This window comes from Triplophysa rosa, linkage group LG15 (genome assembly GCF_024868665.1).
Source record: "Triplophysa rosa linkage group LG15, Trosa_1v2, whole genome shotgun sequence".
Classification (NCBI taxonomy): domain Eukaryota; kingdom Metazoa; phylum Chordata; class Actinopteri; order Cypriniformes; family Nemacheilidae; genus Triplophysa; species Triplophysa rosa.
The window spans coordinates 20,507,865-20,535,347 of record NC_079904.1 but is presented as its reverse complement, the minus strand read 5'-3'; the positions used below and the strand labels follow the sequence as shown (position 1 = coordinate 20,535,347).

Below are 27,483 nucleotides of genomic sequence, written 5' to 3'. Positions count from 1 at the left end.
TTTTGTATTCTTTGCGGGCTTTCTTTACAATGAAAGGGCCGAAACAGTCCATGCCGCTGTATGTGAAAGGTGCTGAGGCTTCGACGCATTCTTTGGGAAGTTCGGCCATTTGCTGCCTCTCTGTCGGCCTGCAGAACACACAAGTGTGTATCAGTTTAGCAACAAGCTTGCTCCCATCAATTACCCAGAATCCATTGGCCCGAAGCTCCATTAAAGTCTGGCTTCGACCCTGATGGCATGTCTTTGTGTGGAAATGGGACACAATCAGCTTGGTGATGTGGCTGTTATTTGGAAAAATAACTGGGTGCTTGACTTTGTGACAGAGCGATGACTGTTTCAATCTCCCACCAACAAGGAGGAGTCCTTCAGACCAGATAGGGTCGAGACGGAAAAGAGAGCTTGAGTTTGGAAGGTCTTTTTTACCCTGAAGCATCTTTATCTCCTGGGGGAAGGCTTGCTGCTGTATGATCTTAATCACTTCGTCTGCAGCCTTCTCACGCTCCTTAACAGTCACATACTCACTGTGTTGTTTCGATTTAGACCCCAGCCTCTTGATTCTTGCAACCACCTTAAGAATTGTTGTCCAGGAGGAAAACTGACTCAGACGCCTGAGGATGTCATCGTAGTTTTTGACTTCTGTTGCAAGCACCTGAATTGTCTTGACTTCAGGATCACCAACGAGTAATTCTGATGGAGTGCTGGGTGTTAGATGTAATTCACGCACCCAGAGAAACTTCGGTCCTCGCAGCCAGTTTGTTGAATGAATGTCTGAAGCACGAAGCCCTCGGGATGCGTGATCGGCTGGGTTTTCTGCGGTGTCCACATAGTGCCACTGACTGGGATCACTGTTATCTCTTATTAACTGAACACGGTTCGCAACAAATATGTGGAACCTACGGGCATCATTATTAATGTACCCAAGCACAACTTGTGAATCTGTCCAGAAAACCTCTTCATCAATCTTTATGTCAAGTTCACCTTTTAACATGACACTGACTTTTGTGGAAACCACTGCTGCTGCGAGTTCTAGTCTTGGGATACTTGTGACCTTTGAGGGTGCAACCCTTGCTTTCGCCAACACAAGACTGCAATGGACTTCATCTTTGTCATTTTTGTACCTGAGGTAAGAACATGCACCATATACCACGCAGCTGGCATCCAAAAAATGGTGCAACTCTACTCTGACAATGTTATGGAAGTCATAGGGGTGGTAACATCTCGGAATTGAAACCTCTTTCAACTTGTGAAGACCATTTATCCACTCATCCCACCGTGGTCTCATATCTTCTGGGAGTTGATCATCCCATCCGATGCCTCTGTGACACAGCTCTTGAAGTATACGCTTTCCAGTTAGGCTGAATGGAGCGATGAATCCAAGTGGGTCATAAAGAGAGGCAATGACAGACAGACAACCATGCCGGGTTGAAGGCTGATCTTTCAAACTGATGTTAAAGCTGAAAGTGTCGGTTTTAATCGACCATTCAATGCCGAGTGCACGCTCTGATAGGGTTGGATCTAGTCCTAGAGGTTCGATGGTTGCTGTTCTTTCTGAGGGATCTAAGCAGGCGAGGGCTGCTTCCTTATTTGAGTTGAATTTATGAAGGCATAGGCCTCCTTTTTTGCACAACTCCTGTGACTCAGTGATCAGTTTCTTGGCTTCCTCAACTGACGGGACGCTGAGTAACCCGTCATGAACATAAAAGCTTTTCTCCACAAATGTTGATGCCAGTGGATAGGTAGCTTTGTGTTGCCGTGCCAGATGTTTCAAGCCAAAATTGGCACGTCCTGGAGACGAGGCGGCTCCGAAGAGATGAACCGCCATCCTGTATTCCTGTGGTTCCTTCTCCAAATCTCCACTTTTCCACCAGAGGAATGTCAGATAATTCCGGGATTCAGGAGTGACGGAGAACTGATAAAACATTCTTTCAATATCACAGATGATCGCTACGGCCTCCTTCCTGAAGCGGCAAAGAACTCCTACCAGAAGATTGATAAAATCAGGCCCTGTCACGACTGGCGTGAAAGAACCCAATAGCAGGAAGGCGGTGGTGAAGGGGTTAACAAGGATTTTATTAAACACAAACAAAAAACACCCACAATGGGGAAAAACTATAACAAAACACGAACTAAAAACTAAGGAACAAAAAGGAGGAATACAAAACAAAACACTTCCCACGTGGGGGCAAAAGACTAACAAAATAAACTCGACACAACGTCGTAAAAAACACGGAGGGGAAAATAAGGCAGGGCACAAAACTCACAGATGAGGAATAAGGCAAGGAACAGGATCTCGGACAAGAACACGGGAGCACGAACACGGGAGCACGAACACGGTATAAGAACACACAGTACACGAGCACAGGACAAAGAAACATGAGGGCATTTATAGGAGAGACAAACAAAGGATAACGAGCGAGGGCAGGTGTGGATCATAAGACACAAGAGGAAAGCAATACAAGAAATGAGAGGGGCGGGGCCAATGACGAGACACTGGAGAGAACGTATATTATTGTCAACAAGACAATAATATGTTTCTCTCCACACATAACCAAATACCTTGTCATGGCTCTGCCTCAGGACCAGGAAATCCAAGACTAAAAGAAGCAGAACCATGACAAGGCCCAGTTAGTAGAGTGTCATTTAGAGAAACACCATGGAATTTGGCCGAACAGTCGAACACAACTCTCAGCTTGCTTGGTTTTCTGGGGTGATAGATGCCGTGATGCGGAAGGTATCACTCCATCTCTCCCTCAGATGTTGTAGGGGCAGGCTCTGCATCACCCTTGTTAATTGTTTCTTCCATCAATGTTTTGTATTGATCATAATAAAATCATAATCTTTAATTTCTTTTTAAGACATTGCAGGCGAACTGTGGCTAGCCTCTTGTTGTTTGGTAGGTTGGGTGGACTGTTGCCTTTGAAAGGGAGGGGCATCTCATAATGTCCGTCTTTCTTCTGCATGATGTTGTCACTGAGGAACTGTATGAAATGAACATCATTCTGGGACACATATTTATCTTCATAAGTTCTCTCGGTGAAGTCTGATTCTAGGGCTTTTAGAACATCTGTCGCCAATGGAATTGGCATTTCCTTTACTGTGAACCGATGTACAAAGCTTTGACTTCCTTGTCTGTCTAGGTGGGGGTTTGATGAGCCTATGATACTCCATCCTAGTTCTGATCTCTGTGCAAACGGTAGATTTTTGTCACCGATGATAACCTCAAGAGGAGCTAGTGCTGATGGACAGTCATATCCAATTAGGAGCCCTACATCACAGTCTTGAAGGGGTGGTAGCTTATCTGCCAAATGTCTGAGATGAGGCCACAGTAATGCTGTTTCCTTTGTTGGGACATAAGACTTGTCCACAGGGATAAAGTCACGGCTGTAGGCCTGCTGTACTTGGATGTAGTTCTTAGAGTGCAGACCTCGAACTTGTAGACCATGGACGTTCTTGCTAGATATGATTGTGTCAATAGCCGTCATAGTACTCAGTTTCAGTTTTACTGGTTGGGCATCAACATTCAGTTTGTCAAGTACATCTTCTAAGATGAACGTTGAGTCACTCTGTGTGTCCAGTATTGCATATATAAGTACTTCTCTGTGTGGCTCTTGTATTTAAGACACGAGGACTGGGACGATGCTTGAGGTAGCAGAAGCACGATGTATGGGTCGTATCCCATACATCGTATCCCATGATGTATGGGATACGACTTTGTGCGTTTCCAAGCTTGCATGGTTTTCTGTGGAAGTGGAGCTATTTGTTGTTGCTTCCACAGGTCTTTGCTTCCTGTCTTCGTGCAAGCAGGTTGGGTGACGACGGCTGCATGTGTTGCATGTGTGTCGCCTCTTACAATCTTTGGTCATGTGACCCTTCCTTAGGCACCCAAAGCAGAGCCGATTTTCATGGATGAATGCCTTTTTATCTTCACCACTCTTCGCTACGAAGGTAGGACACTTGGTGATGTTAAGGGCTTCACTTTTACAGACGGAGCAAGGTGATTGAAACTCTTTGTTTGCGTGTTTGTGTTGAGAGCTTTGGCTCTCTTTGGGGATCTTTCATCTGTGGCCTTGTAATTTATCAACAATGGAGAAGCAATAGGGTTACAAGCTATCCTTGCCTCTTTATTTAGGAACTTTGTGAAGCATGCAAAATATGGATAGCTTCCAGATGTGTCAAGTTCCTCTACAATAATTCGACTCCACTTGTGCACAATCCATTCTGGTAGTTTTTTGAGCAACTTGTGGTTTTCTTCACAATCGTTAAGGATAGCTAGTCCTTTGACGTGTGGGATCGCCTCATTGCAGCCTTGGATAAAGTCAGCATACTCTTGTAGTGCTAATGGGTTGTTTGCGTTGATCTTTGGCCATCTCATGAGCTTAACTCTGAAAGCCCTTTGTATGATGAACGGGTTCCCATATCTGTCCTGTAAGACTTTCCATGCTCCATTGTATGCGTTCTCTGAATCTCAATAAAAGAAACCTTCTACAGCCTTGCGCGCCTCTCCAGCAAGATCATTTTTGAGGGGTTTTCTGTCAATAAGAGCTATGAATGACATCTTCCAATCTGTAAACTGTGAAGGGTCACCACTGAACGTGGTTGGTTCAGGGACTGAAAAGCGGTTCATGCTTAATGAGCTGGCGATTGCTTGGGCTAGACTGACAGACTCCTGGGTCATTGTCACTTCAGGAGCAGCTTGGTGAGGTTGGAATGATGCAGCATCAGGATTTAATCGAGGTTCAGTTTCCATTCTGTAGCAAGCAGAGTTAGGTTTGTCATTAATCTCCTCATCACGGTTCAAACAAAACCTTCAAAATCGTCATATGCTCTCACACGAGCTGCTGCTATAGCAATGTCTTTGCGGCTTGTAACTGCTGCAATTTTGCTCTCTCTTGTTCCAACCGTTGTTGCATTTCCACCTCTTTTTGTTTAATTTCTGACAACATTTTTGCCTTTAAGTTTCCATTCACCCTCTAACTTGTGAAGATGTGCTTGCTGTGCTTGGATTTCCTTCATGGCTTTTGGTTGTTCCAGTTTAGCTGCAAGCTCTGCTTGTGCATCTACTCTGCTGCTGTGGGTACTGACTGAGCTGGAGTGGTTGCTCAATCTCTCCGGTGACTTTGCTGAGCTTACCGTTTCAGTTTTGGTGTGGCCAAAGACAGACCCATATTCATCTTTGTTTAATGTTTCTCTTACCCTTTCCTTCTCAAGTTGGTCATTATAATCTTGATTAATAGTCTCTAGACGGTTACTTATGAGGTCACAAATTTCTTTTGTTAGCGTAACACAAGCATCCATTTTCTTTACAATCTCTGGTGTGGTGTTACTGTTACGTAGGATAGGTTCATACTGCTGGCCTACGTCATCATGCTTTGCTTGAATGTCTTGCTGCAATTCATTAAGGTCTTCTGATGAACAGAGGGTTTTTAATTTTGTCCTAGTCTCCCTTGCCACCAGCTTCCAAGAGTCAAAAGTCTTGTTAAATGCTTTCTCACGTTTTCTGGTGTCTTGGTCATGCATCTCTTGGCCTTTCTCTGTTAGCTTTCTTTCTCGTGAGCTGGACCTGAATGGTGTGTCTTTAAGATTGTCTGTCGGAAGTGACATCTTGTTTTGGTTGTGCTGCTGCTTTAAGTCGAGTGTAACCTTTGATTGTCCTATGCCTGAATTTACACTTGTAAGATGTAGTTATTTTTACCACAGAGTAATATTTATGTCAGCATTAACAGATTATTGACATCCAAAGGATTTTTAGCATACAGTAACAACAAAATGTCAGAATTATCGTACATCGAGCGTCCTGGATATCTTGATTGACAGGAGTTTCAGCAGTAGCTATCCCATTTCAACAAAATACCTACCTTTTCCGGTTTGACTGATTTGTCATTGTGTTTTCTGACTTGTCGTTTTGCTTTCTGACTTGTCGATGTGGTTTCTGACTTATTTTGTTTCTCGAATTGTTGTTGTGTTTTAAGATTTGCTATTTTGTTTTTAGATTTGATATTGCGTTTTCAGATTTGTCATTTTGATTTTGGATTTTTTATTTTGCTTTTAGATTTGTTTTTAGTTTTGTGATTTGTTGTTTTGTTTTGCACTTCCCGGCCACCATAGTTTTTGCCTGCTGCCTCCACTGTTTGCGCTCACTCCCAGCATTTGCTGTTGGTGCTTTTACCCACTGTGTGCTAGTGCACGCTCGCTGCCTGTAGCTGCCCCACTATGCGTGCAATTTTTATAAAGAACATTTGTGGGTCCTGCAAAGTCAATGACATAGGGCCTACGTGGCACGCTGCAATAAAAGTTATGTATAATGTTTAATGCTACAATAGAGAGACACCACACATTCAACGACTGGACGTTCTGCTGAACCAACAAATCTATCGATCTATGTTATATTCCCGTTTTGTCAGTAAAGCAACCATGATGTTCGTGTTTTTGTATGGTTATGCACTTTCTGTTTCATGCAGATTACAGTTTTTCTCGATTGCTTAAACACATTTCTTGAAATTATGCCTCGTATTCTCAAAACAGTAAACACAAATCCGTAACATCTCACCCAATTCTCCAAACATCCTATTGTCAGGTCAAATTGAAGCTCTCTTCTCAAAACCATTCAAACTTGTTGAAAAACCAAACTTTTCCCGCAGACATGACTTACAAGCCCTCAAAATCACCCACACTGCAACATAGTCTTAGACACTGGTGAGATCAATTCAAAACACTGTTACTAATACCTCTTATTGGGATTCAAGAATAATTTGACAGCTTAGTGTTTATTAGAATATACAACATAAAAGAGTGCACATAGAGCAAAGTGCAAGAATGAGCTTTAGGAAAAAACAAAAAACAAAACATTACACTACTGTAAAGTAGATGAAGATGATCTTACAAGACAAGAGAAGTTCAAAAACCAAAGAACAATATGAACTGGTCATGCAACACAATACGGTACACAACTGCACAAATAACATTTACATTCAGGCATTTAGCAGATGCTTTTATCCAAAGCGACTTACAGAGACGATAAAGGAAACAATACAGTGAAGCGATTTGTCAATAGGAGGCAATGAAAAAAATAGGGCATCCTCTGCACCTTTGGCCCAATTTTGTAAAAGTATTCCATATTTTCTGCAAAAATACAGAACAGGTAAAAAGGGTGTACACGTGCTACAGTTTACTGGATACAGAATAGAGAAATGTCTCGCATATAAAGTGTGTACTGTAATTATACTGTATGTTTACAGTAAGTAGTATAAAGCCCACTAGATGATTCTAGGATGCACAATTACCTGTGCTCCTATTGATATTATCCTGAGATTCTGATTGGTGTGTCATCAGTTTTGCAACTGAATGTTTACTGATGGACAAATGTGTGCTATTTGAGTTTACATCTTGACACTTCAGTTCATTATATTGTGTGTTTGTGTTTTCTGAATGAGAACATGGTTAAACCTTTGCAAATTGAGACTGTTTGTGTGTGGGGTTTGTACAAGTTTGTGTATTGTTCTGAGAATGTGTTTATAGTTGTCAGAAAATGGTGAGTTGTTTCATGAATTGTGTGTTAGCAATTGAGAAAAACTGTAAACATTTTGATAATGATAACAAGAGAGCATTTATTCCTCAATTATTTGACACGTAAAAAATAACTTACCTGCATATTTTCGATAAAGGAACTCAGGATATAATGTAAGTTTGTTGTGGATATAGTTCACTATAAATAATATGTTGAGTAATATATGACTGGAAATGCCATATCTTAATATCCAGGTGCATTTTGCTGCGTTCATTTTGCAGGCTACTGTATAGTAGATAGAAAATGTGTTTTTATTTCATTTAGACTGTATTCACTAAAACGCATAAACGGATAGCTTTTTTATTTTGCGTTGACAAAGTAGGATATATTTAGCTTAAGATGGAGGTGTGTTCGTTTGCTAAAGGAAAATCTTTTTGTTTTAATTGTACCTCATTGCTACTTACTTCATATAAATAAATTAATAAAAGTACTTTAAAACTGCAGTCTTTGTCATTTAAAAAATCTACATAGAAATAACCCAACAATAGCTTTTATATTTTTCTCCTCATTTCTCTATGTCATTGTTTGTCTGTGTTCAGTTTTAGCTGTGAATACATATCTGCCCAATATGAACAACTACTGAGCACAACTGGGGTATTGTCAGCCGTTATGATCAAATTACATTCATAATATAGTGAAAATAAGATTTGATTAAACATGATTAATGTTTACGACTGGCATGCTGGCTGCACTGACAAAAAAAATCCTTTAACCAAAGAATACACAAAAGAATAGACAAGAGTACTATTACACACTATTTTTTATTAAAGTTTTTATTTCAGTCTAAATGCAGCTTAAGTTAAATAGATTATTCACTTTCTCTCTATTGTAGCATTAAATGTTACACATAACTTTTATTGCAGCGTGCCACGTACTGTATGTCATTGACTTTGCAGGACCCACAAACGTTCTTTATAAAAATTGTATACATGTCTAATATATTAAATGTATATGCACACACAACGCTGGAACCCAGCGCGCATAGTGGGGCCGGCAGCTGCAGGCAGTGAGCGTGCACTGCACACTGTGGGTAAAAGCACCAACAGCAAACGCTGGGAGTGAGCGCAAACAGGGGATGCACCAGGCAAAAACGCAGGCAGTGAGCGCACACATCCCATGCAGCTGCCTAAGATTGCGATCAACCCGTGTAGTCTTGTGGGCGTGGTCGCAATTTGAAAAATGTAAATCCTTTTTATTGCAATGTAAGAAGTTCGTTTAATTGGATAATAAGAACAAATAACATTGTGGCCAAAGCGCTCCATTTGACTTTTTCCAGATCTTCCACTCCTCCCTGTCGAACCCGGAAGCTAACCTTACCCACTGAACCATTTCTGAATCTGAATTTAAATCTGAATTTCTGCGTTTTGAATTTTTCTATATAAAATTTAAGAAATTTAATATTAAATATTCATATTAAAAATCAAATTCAGAACTATATTGAATGGCAGGAAATATTCAACTTTGTGCAATTACACTTATCTAAAATTCAGATTTACAAAATTCAAATTCAGAACTATATTGAATGTCAGGAAATATTCAATTTTGTGCAATTACACTTATCTAAAATTCAGATTTACAAAATTCAAAATCAGATTGTTTTGTCAGATTTCTGGCTCCATAGATTACAAACTAGCTAGTTTGGTGCCAAATTTTGCCTAAAGTTATTCATACTAATGTTCCATAAAGTCAAAAACTATTATTATTTAATGTCATTTAATAAAATCATTATTATTATTTAATCATTTCCTAGGATAACGTTGGTAACAGGGTTAAATGATTGACCTTGACAACTGCAGTCAGCACTGTACTTTTATTATATATATATGTATCTATATATATCATATTATTGTATCTACAGTGGACGCGACTGGTGCGACACGACACGGCTTATTCTAATGGGATTGTCGCGTCGCGCTGCATCCAGTGTGGACAAAATTTTAAATTATAATTGGTTCTAATGCTTTTTATTGTCTTTTGTCTCGTCGCATCGTGGCCGGTGTAGACACAGTGTAAGATATCCACATTTGTCACAGCAAAATTTTAGGCATTTATGCCAGAATACAGAAAGAGAACAGAGCTTGACTGTCTTAACATGAACAAAAACAAATATTCAGAGTATGACTGGTCAGACTTTAGGACACAGGAAATAAGAGCCCGAGAGAGAGAGAGAGAGAGAGAGAGAGAGAGAGAGAATAAGTAATATAGCAATAAACACAATAGACACAGTGAAGACTTGCCAGCTAAAACTTCAGACACAGGCATTCAACAGCTGGAGGAGGAATAGTTGTAAACAGAAAACTTATTGAAAGAACCCTTCAAGAACAAGGGACTGTTCAATTTTAAACATTACATTAACTTTATAAAGACGATAATGCTGATGATGTCTGTTATCTCCTGAACTATGGCAATTGAATTCCTCAACCTTTGCCTACAGATTTTTTTTATTAAATTATTTAAACCATGGTACAATCATGTCATGAACATGTTCAGAAAACACTCCATTGAAGCAGTTGTTAGCTATAGCTAGTAAACAGCTACGCAGAAACTGCCAAAATGTCAGAATTACGGCCTGTTCACACTTGGCGTCTTTTTTGACAAGTGTGCTTTTTTTTGTAAAAAAACAAATAGCAGCCGAGGGCGTCTTTTGTTGCTATCTACGGGCACGTTCTCCATGGTTCTGTGCGAAAGCTTATCTTCATTTGTGTGTGTGTGTTTCTGTGTAGGGACAAAAGGACTACATGGGACTAGCCATAAAGAATGATAATCTAGTGTACATGTACAAGCTTGGAGGAGATGATGTAGAGATTCCACTCAGCTCAAAGCCAGTCAGCTCCTGGCCTCCTGTCTTCAACCATGTTAAAGTGGAGAGGTAAAACTGCAGACACAATTATTGTATGTTAATTGTCTGATATGCTGTGTTATTCATAAACCATTCATTTTAAAATGTAAGTTCATGCATTTTGTAGATGTTTTTATCCAAAGCATACAGTGTATTTAAGCTATACAAACACACATTGCCACACCAGCGGAACTACAGGACAACACAATGTGACATACTATATACCTAAAACAAAAACATATTTTAATGCGTTAAAATTGCATTTTGCTGTGCACTTTGGATTGAAACCCTTTTGATGGTTCTGCTAGGTTGGGCCGCCATGGCAAAGTGTTCCTTACGGTTCCAAGTCAAGATACCACAGCAGAGCAGAAGTTTATCCAGAAAGGAACGGCAGATGGGACAGACTCCCTGTTTGACCTTGACCCCAAAGACACTGTCTTTGTCGTGGGAGGAGTGCCCCCTTATGTTCAGGTGCTTTTCTCCTTTATTATGTATTCTGTATATTCCTCCATGTCCAGGCATGTTTTTGTAGCAAAGCTGAACAGTGTGCTGACTTTGTCCATCCATAATACTGTACAGATAAGTGTATTTATTTTACAGTTTTAGTTATTTGGAAATAACAAAACTTCACATACTTTCAGCTTCCTCCGGCTTTGAGCTTGGCTCCTTTTGTTGGCTGCATAGAATTAGAAACGTTGAACAGTGATGTCATCAGCTTGTACAACTTTAAGGAACTTCACAAAATGAATGTTGTGGCATCTGTGCCTTGTCCCAGGTAAAGAAATGTTTATTGCTTCCATGTTAAGCTTAAAAGTTGTCTACACAGAATGGCGTAGGGTTTGAAATGGTAAATATGAATATTAATAAATGGTCAGGAGAATAGAGTCCTTAACTTTTAGAAAATGCTAATCTTAAATTTCCCAGAAGTATAGCCTATGTTTGATCATTTTCCTTTCTTACAATAACAGAGTTGAAAAGATTTGTTTGTTGAATGCAGTTGAAAAACTGCGATTTGAGTAAAATTTCTTTATAATGGGCAACACAATTTTTGACAAAAGTAAACGTTTTAGGATTTAGAAGATTACAGGCCAGAAAATGCTGTTGTCCTTCGTGCTTCAGTGAGGTGAAAGATGGCACTTAACTGTTGGCACTGTTTTATGATCTGTTAACACATTAAAATATCTTTTTTAGGCACAGGTTGGCTTTCTCTCAGAGTCGTGTGGCAAGTTATTTGTTTGATGGCACTGGTTTCGCTTTAGTCAACAACATCGAGAGAAGAGGCAAAATTGGCATTGTCACTCGATTTAATATAGAAGTGCGAACTGTAGCCAACAATGGCATTCTCTTCCTTATGGTCAATGGGGTAAGTATGTGTTTAAAATCTTGTTCTTAAATTATTCTAAATACTAAACATTGCAAGTGTGTATCTACTAAAGGGCTGAATTTGTGATGGACTTTCTCAGGCTAATTTCTTTGTGTTGGAGTTGAAAAATGGATTTCTCCGTCTGATGTACGACTTTGGCTTTACCAATGGCCCTGTCATCATGGAAGATAATTTAGGCAAACTTCAGATCAACAATGCCAGATATCACGAGGTAACATTTACCTTTAGACCACTTCTTTATGAAGGTATTTCAGTAGCAAAACTTGAGAGCATGTAGATTTTAATTTGTGAACTTGTAAAGTAAGTATTTGTACCTGTACACTAAAATGTACACTCACAGCCCCAAAGTGAAAACTTGTCAAATACAAAACTGAAGTTGAATGTTGAGATTTGCACTCGTGGACAAAACTCACAAATCTGTCTTCTGAATTTGAAGTTGTAGAAAAACAGTCACAAATGTGTAAACTGGCATTTACAAAATACATTGGCAGATACAAATGCATAGCACATATTTACACGTTTTCCCAGATTCAGATTTGAATTGCAACCACAAACAGGCATCCACAACCTCTCAAACCTGTCACTGCAGTTTCAAATCTTCCCGCCTTGACTTTTGCTACTACTTTCGCATAAACCCGTTGCAAAACTAACTTGTGCACTTGAAAGCTCAGAGGCGAGAGAAAGAACGGCATTTGATGGCGTCACGCGACTGAGCCACACCGCCCCCTAATGGCGGGAAAAATCACAATGAAAGGAGTTTTTTAAATCACTAATACAGTATTTAATTTAAGATTAAATCTAAATCAATAAATACATTTTCCTTAACAAAAATACTACTTACGGCCACTTTTTTACTATAAATTAACTTTTATATTTTATTCTCTTTTATTTTTATTTACTGCAGTATATCTTTGTTCTATGTTTGTCCTTTATTATATATTTATTGCTTTTCTACCCCACCTGCAAAATATATATATTTTACAGGTACATACTGTATGACAATAAAGATCTTGAATCTGATAAGGGTGGTGTATAAATTAGCAACATAATTAACAACCTAACTTAGCTGAAGCAAGTTCGCTGACAATAATAATCAAAATTAAAAACAGAAAATGTACAGTTAGCCTGTCATTGTGTAAGGCTCCTATATCAGAATGATCAGAATCAGTTCTTGTAGAACACTGAAGGGGTTTATTCGGCAATAACAACCGACTGGATGCATTATCCTGCGGCTAGTAATTATCACATGAGAAAATAATTGTACACCAAATATTGATTAAATATGTTTAAGCTCATCTGTTAAAAATCCAAACCTTCCATGAGAAAAAAAACTTCCAGGTAAACCCACGACCCCAATACTGTATATATGGTGGCATTGCACAGTCCTGCATACAATTTCTGTTCATTTTCAATGTCTTTACATATTGAAAATAACAAAAATATATAAAAAAGTAGAAATAGCTTAAAAGTGCAATAATGGTCAATAATACATTGCTCACTGAATTTAATTTACATTTATATTATACTACCAGGAAAGTGTTTTTTAAATATTAATATAATAGGTAACATTATAACTAAAGCAATAATAATTCTCAAGGGTTAGGCTATAGAATCATAATGTTTAACTGTGTAAATGTACATTTTTATATAGTATATCAATGAACATTATAGTATACATAATGGAAAATGTAGTCAGCCTGTCATTATATTTTTAAACAAACCATAGTACACAACCGATTATCAATATACAGAATGATATCGTTAAAATACATTACGAAATGATATCTATACAAGATAGTATAAGTCATGGAATAGTTATACATGATAGTATACATAAGTGTGATGGTTTCGCTTTAGTTGAAAACTGTTTTATTTAAACATTATTTAAACTATTATTTGCTAGATCCTTTCATTGTGTTTTTTCCCACCATTAGGGGGCGGTGTGGCTCAGCCACGTGACGTCATCAAATGCCGTTCTTTCTCTCGCCTCTTAGCTTTCAAGTGCACAAGTTAGTTTTGCAACGGGTTTATCGCGAAAGTAGTAGCAAAAGTCAAGGCGGGGAGATTTGAAACTGCAGTGACAGGTTTGAGAGGTTGTAGATGCCTGTTTGTGGTTGCAATTCAAATCTGAATCTGGGAAAACATGTAAATATGTGCTATGCATTTGTACGTATCTGCCAATGTATTTTGTAAATGCCAGTTTACACATTCGTGACTGTTTTTCTGCAACTTCAAATTCAGAAGACAGATTTGTGAGTTTTGTCAACGAGTGCAAATCTTCACTTCAGTTTTGTATTTGACAAGTTTTCACATTGGGGCTGTGAGTGTACATTTTAGTGTACAGGTACAAATACTTACTTTACAAGTTCACAAATTAAAATCTACATGCTCTCAAGTTTTGCTACTGAAATACCTTCATACTTCTTAGACATTCCTCAACTCTAGTTTTAAATGTGCCTTTGCAATGTTGTGTTTATGAAGTAATGCAAATAATCCAATTAATACGCATTGCACTTTTTAACACCTTGGCATTTCTTTTTCAGGTGTCTGTAATTTATCATCATTCTAAGAAGATCTTTCTACTAGTGGACAAAAGCAATGTGAAGTCCGTGGAAAATGAGAAAAAAACTTTACCATTCTCTGATATCTATATCGGAGGAGCTCCTTCAAGCATTCTGCTTTCTAGGTGAGAATTCTCAAGATGCAACCTTTGTTTTAGGAACTTCTTGAAGGTTGTGCACAGATTAGTTAGGAAGGCTGATCCCATAGCAATGCTTTGCTTGTACTACAGTATGCAATGCATATCTACAGTATGTAAACACTCCACAGGCCAGAGCTGTCATCCCTGACGGGGTTGAAGGGATGTGTGAAGGGCTTCCAGTTTCAGAAAAAGGACTTCAACCTCCTTGAGGAGCCGGGAACCATCGGCATCAGCAGTGGATGCCCAGAAGAATCATTTGTATGTAGCATATCTGCTGTTATGTTATTGCTACTTGGATTAAAGGACAGGGCCAAAAAGGCACCTAATTAAAATTGTTTAAATTTTACTTTTTGTTTAGGATGTAAAGCATTTGTCAGTGACACATGAAAAGAAGAGACACATAAATTTCCCTTCTATGGATCAGATTGAATGAAATGATCTTGTTAAAACTGCTGATACAGATAACAAACTTGTAACATTCTTAATCTCTGTAAATTACAGACACAAATTAGGGTGTGGCCTGCGATTATATTCTTTCTTTACCCAAACATGCTTGGAGGTGCTTTATGTCTGTCATTCATTTTTTGCTTTCACAGTTTGTGTTGCAAGAACACTATTTTGCTATCATTGTTTTTCACAAAACTCATGGTAGCGTACTCATATTTTATGTTTAATTTATTTTAAAATTTATTTTAACGTTAAACTAAATTTAGGCTATTCTGGCTATACGAAAAACACAAGACCAATCATACAAATGGCATAAAGCAACCCACATGAAAAATACTGTAGTAGCCTATACATTTGTATTTACTATAATAAACTGAATAAGTGTAATGCAATATATTGCATTTTTGTAGTTTGTAGTATTACCTATATTAATTGTATAAACTGTAGGAAATACTTCTGAATGTTATCTTCTGAACGAAGTCCAAGCTTAAAGAGTACATTCCTCAATATTTTTAAGGGCTTATTTTGGTTTATGGAGTGTCCGACAACAAGTTTATGTACATACATGATGTAAAAATACTATTATTTCGTAATAATAAGCAGTTTTTATTACCTTACTTCTTGACGGCACTCACTAAATCCTTGGTGTTTCGAGTCAGACGTGATCACCCAAACGTGTTTTTTCGTCAATTTTAACAATCATAGGTAGTTTAGATGGTTAGAGTAAGGTTAGGGTTAGGGTGTGGGTTAGGGTAAAGGTTTCGTAAGACTTGAAACACCAAAGATTTAGTCAAAACCAACAAGCCACGCCCACGGATCTGACTCGAAACACCAAGGATTAAGTGAGTGCCACTTCTTGACTGACTCTCAAATGATTCGTTCCGCGATTCATCTGTGTAATCTCCGCCTTTCCGCCAGCGTAGTCTGATCTGATTGGTCAGATAGTGTAGTCTGCTGTGATTGGTCAGATGGTCTAGTCTGCTGTGATTGGTCAAATGGTCTAGTCTGCTGTGATTGGTCAAACGCGTTCAGCATGTGTCGCAAATGGACCGCCTATCATTACTGCTGTATTACGGTTTGCAGGTGGTTGGATATTAACAGTGTATAGAGAGAGATGGCGTCGATTTTACCTTACCAGTTCGAGCCCGAGTCTGACGAATCATTCTTTAATCCTTATACAGATGCCAGTAAGAAAAAGGACTGTTTTAGACACTTCTCTTGTAACAGTTAGTTATCACGGCATACAGTGTACGGTGTTTGTATCTTCAGATGTTATTATAACTATAGTACACCACGCAGTTCTTGAAATAAAGACTTTGCGAGGTAATATGGTTGAACACTTACATTAGCGCAACGAGTTTATAGCTAACGTTAGGTAAACAAACAGTAACAACCCCAAAAATAACGGTAACGTTAGCTAAACACAGACATGAGATAACGTCACACAAATTTAATTTTAAGTAAAGACAAAAATAAAGAGTCACACTTACAGGTTGTGATTCGGTGGAGCTTACAGGTCCAAATAAAGTTGGTATTGCAACATCTTTTAAGGAAAGACGTTTAATGTATCCTGCAGTAAAGGCGCCAAGATTGATGAAGCAATCTTCGGTAAAATGACGCGCGCAAAGTAAAACGTTCGGTTTATACTCCTTTGGTGTCGTTTGAAAAATAAATAGTAACCATTTTTTCCTCAGAAGTTCTTCCTTTGGTAGTGAAAATAAGACTGACTTAGTTTCACTACATAGAACACAGCTTCGCTTAGACATGATGCACACGTCACGAACGAGCTAGTACAGTGTTTGGGGAGGAGAGAGTTAAGTTTTCGCAGTCAGTCCTAGGCGGGGATTATTTCTAGTGACGTAGATACATTGTGGTTAAAGATTCGGACAGGTCATGGCTTGTTCGCGTGATTCAGAGTCGATTACCTTTTTTATAAGCTAATAACTTTGTTATTCGTTCACCTTCGGATTTACAACTTGGCAGATTGCTTACATTCAAACACGGCAAAATTAAACACTTCATGAAATGTATTTTTTATGATCTCGAGGAATGTACTCTTTAACAAAATTTGGTTTATACAGAAAAGTCCATTTTTGAAATATCTTTTATATATAAAAATGGCCACCAGCAGCCAATTGAATATCAGCAGCTAATAACGGCAACTACCATTATGGGCATATTTATGGATTTCCTAAAAAGGATCATATATTTGAAACTGTGAATATTGGCCAATATTGGTAGTTTTACATTTACGCTAATAACACCTCAACTAACTTTTTGTTTAGAATCCCGTAGACCCTTGCTTTGAACATTAATTATGCAATATTGCTTATGTAGTAGGGTGATAGGTTCTATTCTATTTTGTATTCTATTTCTATTTTTATCTGATTTGAATCTCGGCATGATGTATTTAGACCGCTATAATGCAAAACTTACAGTAAGAACAGAAAACCTGTTGTCCTCTTATATTTCCAGATGTCCCGTAAAGCATATTTCAAAGGTGAAGGCTACCTGGGGTCTACAGATAAAATCTCACCGTTCCAATCCTTTGAGGGAGGACTAAACTTCAGAACACTACAGTCCAGTGGACTCCTCTTCTACCACAAGGATGGGGTACAATCCTTTTAATGTGTTATTTATTTCCCTAGTTTTACCCCACTGGGATAATCTTTTTAATTGTTCTAACTACAATAAGGGAGGGGTTGGGTAAATGTCTGTCTAATACCATGGTAAATTTTCCCATAATGTTACATAGAGCAAGCTTCTCTCTCTACTCTAGAAAGATGAGTTTTCTCTCTCACTGGAGAATGGAGCTGTGGTGCTCCAGTCTAAAGGAACCAGAGTCAGATCAAATAAGAAGAATTACAATGATGGACGACCACATTTTCTAGTTGCCACGGTGACCAATCTGAAGTGAGTTGCTTACTCCTAATATTAATATGAATAATGATAGTTGAATGATGAATGTAGATTCCCCCCCAAAAAAAACTAATAATTTAATCTTGTATGTATAACTGTTGTTTATTCATCATCTTTTGGTACTGTAGGTATGAACTGGTTATCGATGATAAAGACAAGCTGGATAAGAAGAAGCCAGCCTCCTCATCTGAGACAGATAATACTGAAAACACCTTCTACTATGGAGGTTCTCCAAAAAGTCCCATACAGAATTTTACTGGCTGTATCAGTTATGCATACATTAGCAGGTAACATACTATTCTGCAGTTTTACAACACTAACACCTACTGCACATAACATTACATACAAAACCCTGCTATAAAGCCCTGTGAGATGCCTTTACATTACTATAAGGTATGTCTGGGAAACTGTTTCGGAAAGGTTTTTTAGACAGCGTCATGGAATTGTATCTGAAGTATAAATATAGCCGCAAGCTGCAATTATCTGGGTCCAGGCAGGTTTGAGGAAATGGGAATCCGGGCCTCAACTGGACAATTTTTAAGAATAGATCATGTGGATAAAGTCAATACTGATGCTAAAATACAAATATATATATATACAGTATATATATATATATATACTGTATATATATTTTATGTTAGTTTGAACAACTTTTGGAGTGTTTACCTAAAAGTAGAATTAATCATAGATCACTTTATATGTTTCACTATACCCACTAAAATGGCAAATGAAGTTGGTCTCATGTGTACAATTTCAATGGAACTAACTTTGCAGTAACATATTCCAGATATCATACATGTATATAGTCTTAATACAAATAATCTCACATATAAACTGTTTATCATGCAACGTCTCCTAGAGAAATTCACAGCGCAAATTAAAAGACTTGATGGTTCGGAATTGCATACAGAGGTTTGTCTGTAATGCAGGGCTGGAATTACATTAATTAGTAAACATTAAAGTATATTGCAGTTTTTCCTACAGTTTATACAATTACTGTTAGTAATACTACAAAATACGGAATAAACATTAAATTAGTTTAGTAATACTGTAAAATATTGCAGTTTACTATAGTAAATACAAATGTATACTACAGTATTTTTCATGTGTGTTGATTTATGCCATTTGTATGATTGGTCTTGAGTTATTCGTACATCCAGTTATACATTCTCATGAATAAAATATTCAAAACTGACCAACTTTCATCTAGATCTGCGTATTTTTGACATTTTGGCTTATTTTGTAGATTTGATTCATGAATTACCACACTATTGCACAGTATGATGAAACTACTTGGTATTGTGATACTTCAGCTGGTATAGTATCAAAAGATATGTTTATGGTATCGTGACAACCCTAATGTGAATGTTTTCCAGGCAAGACAGAGATATAGAGCCAGAGGACTTTCAGCGTTACATTGAGAACGTGCAGGTGTCATTACAGGACTGCCCGGTGGAGATAACCCCTGCTGCTATGCTCACTAAAGAGAGCAGGGACTCTTCTAGACATAGACCAGGGCATTCCCGCAAGGTGCAATAAACTTGTACACAAAGGGAATAAGGTTCACTGTATCTACAGTGTGTATATATGCATATATGTTTACCGTTTGCTCTCTTTCTATTAGGTTGGCAGGGATGAGTCTAGTCTGCTACATGGCTTGCTGAGCAAGCCCTTGGATGCTCCAGAGACAGAGCATGCCTCCTGTTACCTGTCCTCCCACCCACCAGTAAACAACAATGGTCACCACTATGGTGGTTCCGCTCACAGCCGTCACGAGTATACAGGCGTTGCCAAACTTATTGGAGATCAGTAAGTACTGGTGCTTATAGTAGAAACAGGAATTGAATCTATGACCACATGCACACATGAGCAGAATACTTTTATCCTTTCTAATTTAGAGTGCTCAATAAATGTTTACACATTGTTTCATCATAAATGAGAGTGACTATAATGATTTCTTTAACTTTTGATTTCTTTACCTTTTTGAAGACTTTTTAAATCCATGCCATCTGTGAAACAGAACCACAATACTATAAATCAGTAGTTCTCAAACTGGGGGCCCCGAGATGGATCCAAGGGGCCACAGATTTTGTGGCATTTTATGAAATATAGAAATTTATCATAGATTTTATGCAATCAAACATCAGAAAAATAAGACCACCAGACAAAAGAATTGATGTTTCAGCATTGTATAACCGAATATGTTTTTGTTTAAATAAAAATGTTAAATTTAAGATTATAAGTCTTTATTTGGGGGGTCGCAAAGTGATGCACTCTACACAAAGGGGACCTTACAATGAAAAAGTTTGAGAACCACTGCTATAAATAACTGCTTCTCACTCATTTTGCATCAGTGACAAATAATGTTGTAAATATTTCTTTACGCAGGGTAAAAGTGCAGTTTAGAATTGATATAACCCAGACAGTGTACATTGACTATAGCGCTACATAATTAACATAATTGTTACATCATCACGTTGTATTTGCGTTGATGGATTATGTACCTGAATGAAGCCTATATACCAGTTGTTCAGGTGTTTTATATCAGAGTTGGTGCTAAACTCGGCAGGAAAATGGATCTCGCACGCCAGAGTTGAGAACCACTGCTATATACTATATTATGTGTTTTACAAATGTTGTGCGCAGTAGAATAATAACTTAATTTCCAATCTGTTTTCATCTCTTGTAGATCTCATTTTTCTCTATCGCTAAAGACGCAATCGGCCTTTGGTCTCATCTTCTACTTGGCTGATGAGTCTGAGGAGAACTTCATGGCTCTGTTCCTTACACATGGCAAGCTGGTGTTCACTTTCAGCACAGGCCAAATCCATGTCAAAATTAGAACCAAAGAGAAATACAGCGATGGAAAGTGGCATGATGTAAGGAAGCTTATTAAAAGTTTACTAATGACTGTAAAGGTGTCATTTCTGTGCCAAATGAACTTGGGTTGGGCTTTTTCAACTTCGCTAATAAAGATTTGTTTTCACTGTTCATAACTTTTTTGCTCTTCAAAACTTTTTTTGCCTCTCGCTGTCCCGTTTGCCCATCCCCATCTAACATAAGGCCAGCAGGCCAGTGGCGGACCACCAGTGGCAAAGTTGGCGGTCCCCTGATGGCAGCTGCCTGCGGTCTACTGGCATTTTGCTCATCGTTTTTCCAGCAGCAGCCGCCATATTGCAAACGGTGGTCCGCTTACTGGTTGATCAATAATGATTGCTGGCGGCTCACGGTTGGTCTGTGGTTGATTTGTGGGCAGTTGTGGCCTAATGGTTAGAGAGTCGGACTCGTGACCAGAAGGTTGCCGGTTCGATTCCCAGGGCCGGCGGGTAACAACTTACCCCTTCTTGCTCCCCGGGCGCTGCAGTGATAGCTGCCCACTGCTCCGGGGGTACGTGTGTTCACCGCTTGCAGTGAGTGTGATGGGTTAAATGCAGAGGTCACATTTCGTTGCCTTGTACTTGTACATGTGCAATGACAATAAAGTTGAATCTAATCTAATCTAATTATCGGTCGATCACGCTAACCAAAATGTCCTTCATCACAATATTGGTAAAAAAACAATAGCAATCTTAAACCAGCTCAAACCAGCTACCTACTTCAAAACAAAAATCACACTGTTTTGATGCAAAACTTGTCTCAAATAAATGGAGACACTAATAACTGATAGTTTCCTGAACTATATGGGCTAGTTTAAAACAAATTTTGAAAGTCCATGATATATACTGTATTTGACGAAACAGTAGCCTATGCAATATACGTGGCCTCAGTAATCAAAAAGTGAAAATACGTTTTTTTATTCTTCCATGTTTTTTCCCCCACATAGCTAGGGCCTATTGATGGATCCTGCTTGTTTTATCAAATACCAGGTTCCCAAACTTAACATATGGGAAACATACACATATACATTTGTTCTCTTTCAGTATCGTTTTTCATGTTTCTTGTCATGAATTGATCAGTTTTATTTCAATATTAAAATACCTTATGTATGGCAAAAACCATTATTGTTTATATTGTTCCCCATTATATTGTAAGTGAGAGAGAAAAAAATCAGACAGAGTAGGAAGTACACTGTTTTTCCCCCACGGTGATTTTTTTCATGTTGCGGTTTAGGGCCTGGGAACTAGAACAAGTTGTTTTCTCAAAATTTACACTTGGTTTGCATAAGATGAATTTTACACTCTTTGCTAATGTGACTTTCTCTCTACAGATTATCTTCATCAGAGGAGGTAATATGGGCAGACTGATAATTGATGGTCTGACGGTAATAGAGGACAGTGCTCCAGGTGGAAATACATCACTGCATGTTCAAGAGCCTCTTTACATAGGTGGGGTCCCGCCTGAAAGAGCTCTGAAAAATGTTCAGGTATAGTAAACCCAAACAAAATCATTCCCCCATGGCCCCAGGTGCAGCAAATAATTCAAATAGAATTACAATTATGAGAACAGTCCATCATTTACGTTTATTAAATCTCGGTAACTGTTGTCTTATGCCTGCTACTGTCTGTTTTGATAGTCACTTTGTCAGATCATGCGATTGTGGCTCAGACATTCTATTCTGTATTGTCCTTGAAAACTGTATGTTGCTTCCTGATGAGTACAAATATGGATTATTGAGCATCGCCTATTGATCTCAAAATATGCTTCCATACAATTTTTACATTTACAGTATTGAATTATATTATTAATAATTGTTCTTGCAATATGAAAGAAACATCTGTACAATTGTTGTCGCACAGTTAGCCTTAAAGGGCCAACAAACAACTGACCATCAGTGATTCCTCAGTAAAGCTCTGTTCTTTTCTTTTTAGAAGACATCTGTTTCTAGCTTCTCTGGCTGTGTACGGAGTCTCCAGCTAAATGGCCGCATGCTCATCACTGCATCCCACAGTTTTGGGGTCACACCCTGTTATGAGGGCCCATCTGAGCCAGGGACATACTTCACTGATGAGGGAGGATATGTACTTCTGGGTAAAATATGATTTTATGCTTTATCGCATATCTCCTATTGAAATCTTTGTTTTAGTTACAAAAGGAAACAGTGTTTCCAACATGGCTTCCACATAGTCACATTTACATTTTTTATCTGTTTTATTCATAAAAAAAAGGTGTTTATAGAGAAATTAGTCATTTCAGTCAATATATTACTTTGCTTGGTGCTTGAATGACTACAGAGACAAAACATACACCTTACATCACCTCTTGTGAGCTGCCAGTTTGAGACACCAGGTCAAAAAACACCATCCCCAGCCGCCCTTCATATAAGCCATGACAGACAGAGGCTGCAGTGGAATGTGATATAAACCTTACTATTACAACACAATGATCTGATTGGTGCAAAGATTAAGGACTCAAGACAAACAGGGTCTTGGGAAATGGAATTTCACATCCTCATGCGGCAGTTAGGGACTATATTCCAACATACACACGTGGCGCTCAATACAATCACAGCATTGACAACGAGGAATGAACTTGACTTATTAGACCCAAAGTTAAGACCAAAGACAGAAACTTTCTGTAATATGCCTCTAGATTTCTTTATATTATTAATCTTGTGCTTATAGCATGATCCAGGGATGGTGTCTTGACATAAAGCATGCTCTTTTTCTTCAAACATGTAGATGACTCCTTTCATTTTGGTCGAAGATTTGAGCTGATGATGGATGTGCGCCCTCGCATGGCTACAGGGGTGCTACTGCACTTGTTCGCCGGAGAGCAGGAATATCTCACCATGTACATCTATCAAGGCCAGGTCTGAAGATCATATGATAGATTCATTTGACCATCCTATGGAATGTGGTCTAATAATATGTTAGTAAAGATGTTAGGGATTTTTAAGCATGTTTCTGAATGATTTCTGTGTTTCTTCACTTTTAAAATGGCAGTTTACACTTCATTGTATTGTGGAACATGTATCCAGTTTTGATCAGTTTATGAAAAACTGTCAATCTGTAACATTGAAGTAATTTGACTGATTTGTTGGTGTCTTGTAGGTGCATGTTGTGGTGAGTAATGGTATTCGCGAATTTTCCACATACACGTCTCCTAGGCAGGGAATCTGTGATGGAAACTGGCACAAGGTCACAGGTAATCATCCAAAAAAGATGTATTTTTAAACAGTTGAACAAAAAGCAATTCCTAAAATGTTTCTTCTTCACGTACATCGTAAATCCAATTATATGCTGAAGCCCACATGTAAACAATGTCAGCCTGTCTATTACTGCTTTCTCACTTGTGTTATAATATGTTGTGCTTTCCAGTGATAAAAGATGCTAATGTGGTGCAACTAGACGTGGACTCAGAAGTGAATCATGTTATTGGCCCTGTCAATGAAGCACCACAGGATACTCTTTCACCAGTTTTTATTGGTGGAGCCCCAGGTTAGTCACCACTTGTCTCACAAGTATTCTAGAAAACGGAATCAAAGGTTCTAGATTATATTTATCTTATCCTGGATAAAAGTGAAGTGGGTTCTTCTTAAAAATTATAACCATTATTGTAACCATTTAAAAACTGCCAATTCCATAGCATGTTTTTTTTTTTAAAGAGAAGCCATGATGCCTAAGCAAGTTTTTATTAATCATTAGACATTGATGAATTATATTTTAATAGAAAATTAAACATGTCACAATTTTTAAATGTGTAATGAGAATCTGTTACCTAGTAGCCATTTGGAAGGTATAGATGTGTTTCTTCGCATACAATCAAACTTAAAGTAAATATATAAATAAAATACAGTCCTTTAAAAATGTTACAGAGAATGAGAATATCAGTCATGGACATTTCTAATTTTTTTTAGTAATCATTAATATTCTGATATTCTGTCAATGATTGTCATTTAAGAAGGTCTAGTAGAACATCCAATTCTTTTTTCAGAATATTTGAATTTTGCTGTGTTTAAATGACAACATATAATGCACTCAGATAAATCGGGTCGCCTTATGGTGATGATATCTCAGCAGAAAAAGCAATAAAATAAAATCCTTTCTTTGTTAAAATGATGCTTTGTGCAAGGTAGAGAAAACAATTATGTTTATTACGATCATTTTTTGTGTTACCGAATTATATGTTTTATAATTAAAATGCCATTGTGTTTCAGTGGATTTGTGAGAATGAACCCAGTGTATATATTTGTCACCACTAACACTGTCAGTTGAAATGAAATTGTTTGTTTGACCTACTGAGCAATAACGCAAAAACTAGTAGAGTGTGTCTGGGGACTCGGGAAAGCAATGGCAGATGGGAGTGTTAAAATGTATTTTTAAAAGGTGTTTAAAAAGGTATTCTCCAGATCTGTTTGGTGCAGATATTGGTGGAGAAATAGACATGACGTAATAGGTCACCCAAAATGAAAATTCTGTCAATACAGAAATCTCTCTCTTTTTCACTGGTTTAAATGAAATCTTGCTCAGAGTTTATAATTCATTTACATAACTGTTTTTGCTCTAGACTCCATGATGCCTCACAACCTTCTTGGCAGGAGGGGCTACACAGGCTGCATAAGAAACCTGTCTGTAAATGAGTCTCCTGTGAGCTTCAGTAAGGCAGCCCTGGTCAGTGGTGCCGTAGGTGTGGGCACCTGCCCTGCTTCCTGAGCGACTGCGATTCTGGGACCCCACGCCAAAAGAACACTTTAATAAAGAACAAAGTAGTAGGCTAATTCTAATGTATTTCTAACAAATACCTATTCAACAACATTTAATGCTATTTTATCACAATGCAACATTTAACTACCATTGTACTGCAAACCTGAGCACTGCAATCACTATTTGACACCAAAATGTCTTAAGTTTTTTTAATTACTAAAAATAAGAACTGTAAGGTCCAGTTTCATCAAATTCTTAAAGGACCAGTCAGTAAAATCTAGGGGCATCTAACGCTGAGGTTGCGAATTGCAACCAACAGCTCACTCCACTCCTCCCTTTCGAAGCACTACAGAGGCTGACATCACATAGCAAATTACATGAAGGGACCCACAGTGTACGTAGATAGAAAATTACACACTGGTCCTTTAAGACTTTTAAACAAAATTGCTATGTCAAAGTATTACCAAACCAATAAGAGAGTCTATCATAGGCCAAATTTTGTACTTCACTTGACTTACCACTGCTTTATCTGAAAACTTGCTGATTTCTGTAATATTGTGTCTTTAATAAAGCTAATGTTTTCTAACATATGTATTGAGTTATTCACAAAGGAATTACTGTAATAGCATACATATTAAACAGAATGATTAAATTCAAATCAATCGTTGAACATTTTTACTGAAAATAAAAAATATGCAAGTTGTTAAAAAATGACTCAAGTCCCCGTGAAACTGAAGTTGCGATCGTTTTTACTTCTGTATTTTGACGCATTGCATTTTGAAATGGACCTGGCAGCAGACTGACAGATGAAGAGGAGGAGTTAACGGATGTTCCGCCCAAGCCGTCTAACAGGTCATCTAAGATGAATAGTCATTACAGGACAGAAGTGCATTTTCAGATTCTAACTAAAGATTATGAGGGCACACGATTTTTAAAAAGAGAAGGACTTTTGATAATTACATTACATAATTACATTGATAAGCTATTTACAAAAAATGCTTCATTATTTCATGAATTTTCTTTTATTTCACTGCGACTTTAATATACACAACATATTTGCGAGGGGGGGGGGCAATTTTGTACAGTATTACTATTTACCTTTAATGCCCTTCACGTTTAAACCATCAAAATGTGTATGGTACAAAAGAAAAAAGGTCAGAAAAGCTCATGGGAAATAATGCATATTGAATTCTATCTGTTCTTATATTTATTTATCCTTTCTTGTATTTTGTAGTCATTCCTGGAATATTTTGTAGTCATCATTTTTTTCTCATTTCATACTCCAGTCCAAACACAGCAACACAACATGCATACAAAATTTTAATGCAACTGTTAAATTGACCACTTTTTAAAATTGTCAGAAACAGCCCCCTATACCCTAATATAGTGCAATATTTGAGGGGACATCCATTTTTAGTGGTGTCCGAATTCACAGTGGACATTGAGTGAAATCATTCAATCCCATGATGCATCATAATAACGAGTGCTCACGGCTAGCTGCTAGCTATCGCGTGAGGCTCGCGCTGAACTAATTCCCGCGTCTCGACAGAAGATGGCGCCCGCAGCGCTTCTAGTGCCGAATGTGGACTGGGGTTTCATTATTGATTTTAAATTCGTTTAATAATTTGAATGATATTAAAGAAGAAATGGTCCTGTGTTTATTTTCCAACACTGGCTTCACTACATTGGACAATGCTATCAAAATCCTATGCTTGCTTGGAAAACGTTACATCCATAAATGTAAAGTTATAGGTTCTAAACCTAATATTATTGTTTTTGGCTCTGGGTTAAAAAGTTTTGCCGAAACCCTATATAAATTGAAGAAAAACTAAAAAGTATTACATATGATTGTTAGATCACCAGTGAACAGAAATACAATGTTTATTCCTTTCTACCCCCTTTACTCTGCTCAAAAACAAAAAAAGATCACCAGTGAACAGAAATGTTTAATTGATTCCTTTCTACCCCCTCACTCTGCTCAAAATCAAAAAAGAAAGTACTTTTTATATTTTCATTGTTATTATTTTAAGTTCATGTTTTTCTTTT

General features: G+C 37.8%; 1 protein-coding gene across 1 annotated transcript in view; it reads left to right on the top strand.

The window, feature by feature from the left end:
• lama4 (laminin, alpha 4) overlaps window positions 1–26,023 on the top strand; it is an 86,410-nt gene extending 60,387 nt beyond the window's left edge. The window contains exons 22-40 of the mRNA XM_057352538.1: window positions 10,288–10,433; window positions 10,712–10,874; window positions 11,045–11,178; window positions 11,595–11,766; window positions 11,867–11,998; window positions 14,331–14,473; window positions 14,617–14,746; window positions 17,411–17,548; window positions 17,715–17,848; window positions 17,983–18,141; window positions 19,231–19,384; window positions 19,479–19,663; window positions 20,544–20,733; window positions 22,062–22,217; window positions 22,663–22,822; window positions 23,473–23,603; window positions 23,845–23,938; window positions 24,112–24,231; window positions 25,301–26,023. Coding sequence (XP_057208521.1) covers window positions 10,288–10,433; window positions 10,712–10,874; window positions 11,045–11,178; window positions 11,595–11,766; window positions 11,867–11,998; window positions 14,331–14,473; window positions 14,617–14,746; window positions 17,411–17,548; window positions 17,715–17,848; window positions 17,983–18,141; window positions 19,231–19,384; window positions 19,479–19,663; window positions 20,544–20,733; window positions 22,062–22,217; window positions 22,663–22,822; window positions 23,473–23,603; window positions 23,845–23,938; window positions 24,112–24,231; window positions 25,301–25,446 — 2,787 coding nt within the window. The 3' untranslated portion in view covers window positions 25,447–26,023. The remainder of the gene's footprint in view (window positions 1–10,287; window positions 10,434–10,711; window positions 10,875–11,044; window positions 11,179–11,594; window positions 11,767–11,866; window positions 11,999–14,330; window positions 14,474–14,616; window positions 14,747–17,410; window positions 17,549–17,714; window positions 17,849–17,982; window positions 18,142–19,230; window positions 19,385–19,478; window positions 19,664–20,543; window positions 20,734–22,061; window positions 22,218–22,662; window positions 22,823–23,472; window positions 23,604–23,844; window positions 23,939–24,111; window positions 24,232–25,300) is intronic.
• Window positions 26,024–27,483: the final 1,460 nt, after the last annotated feature.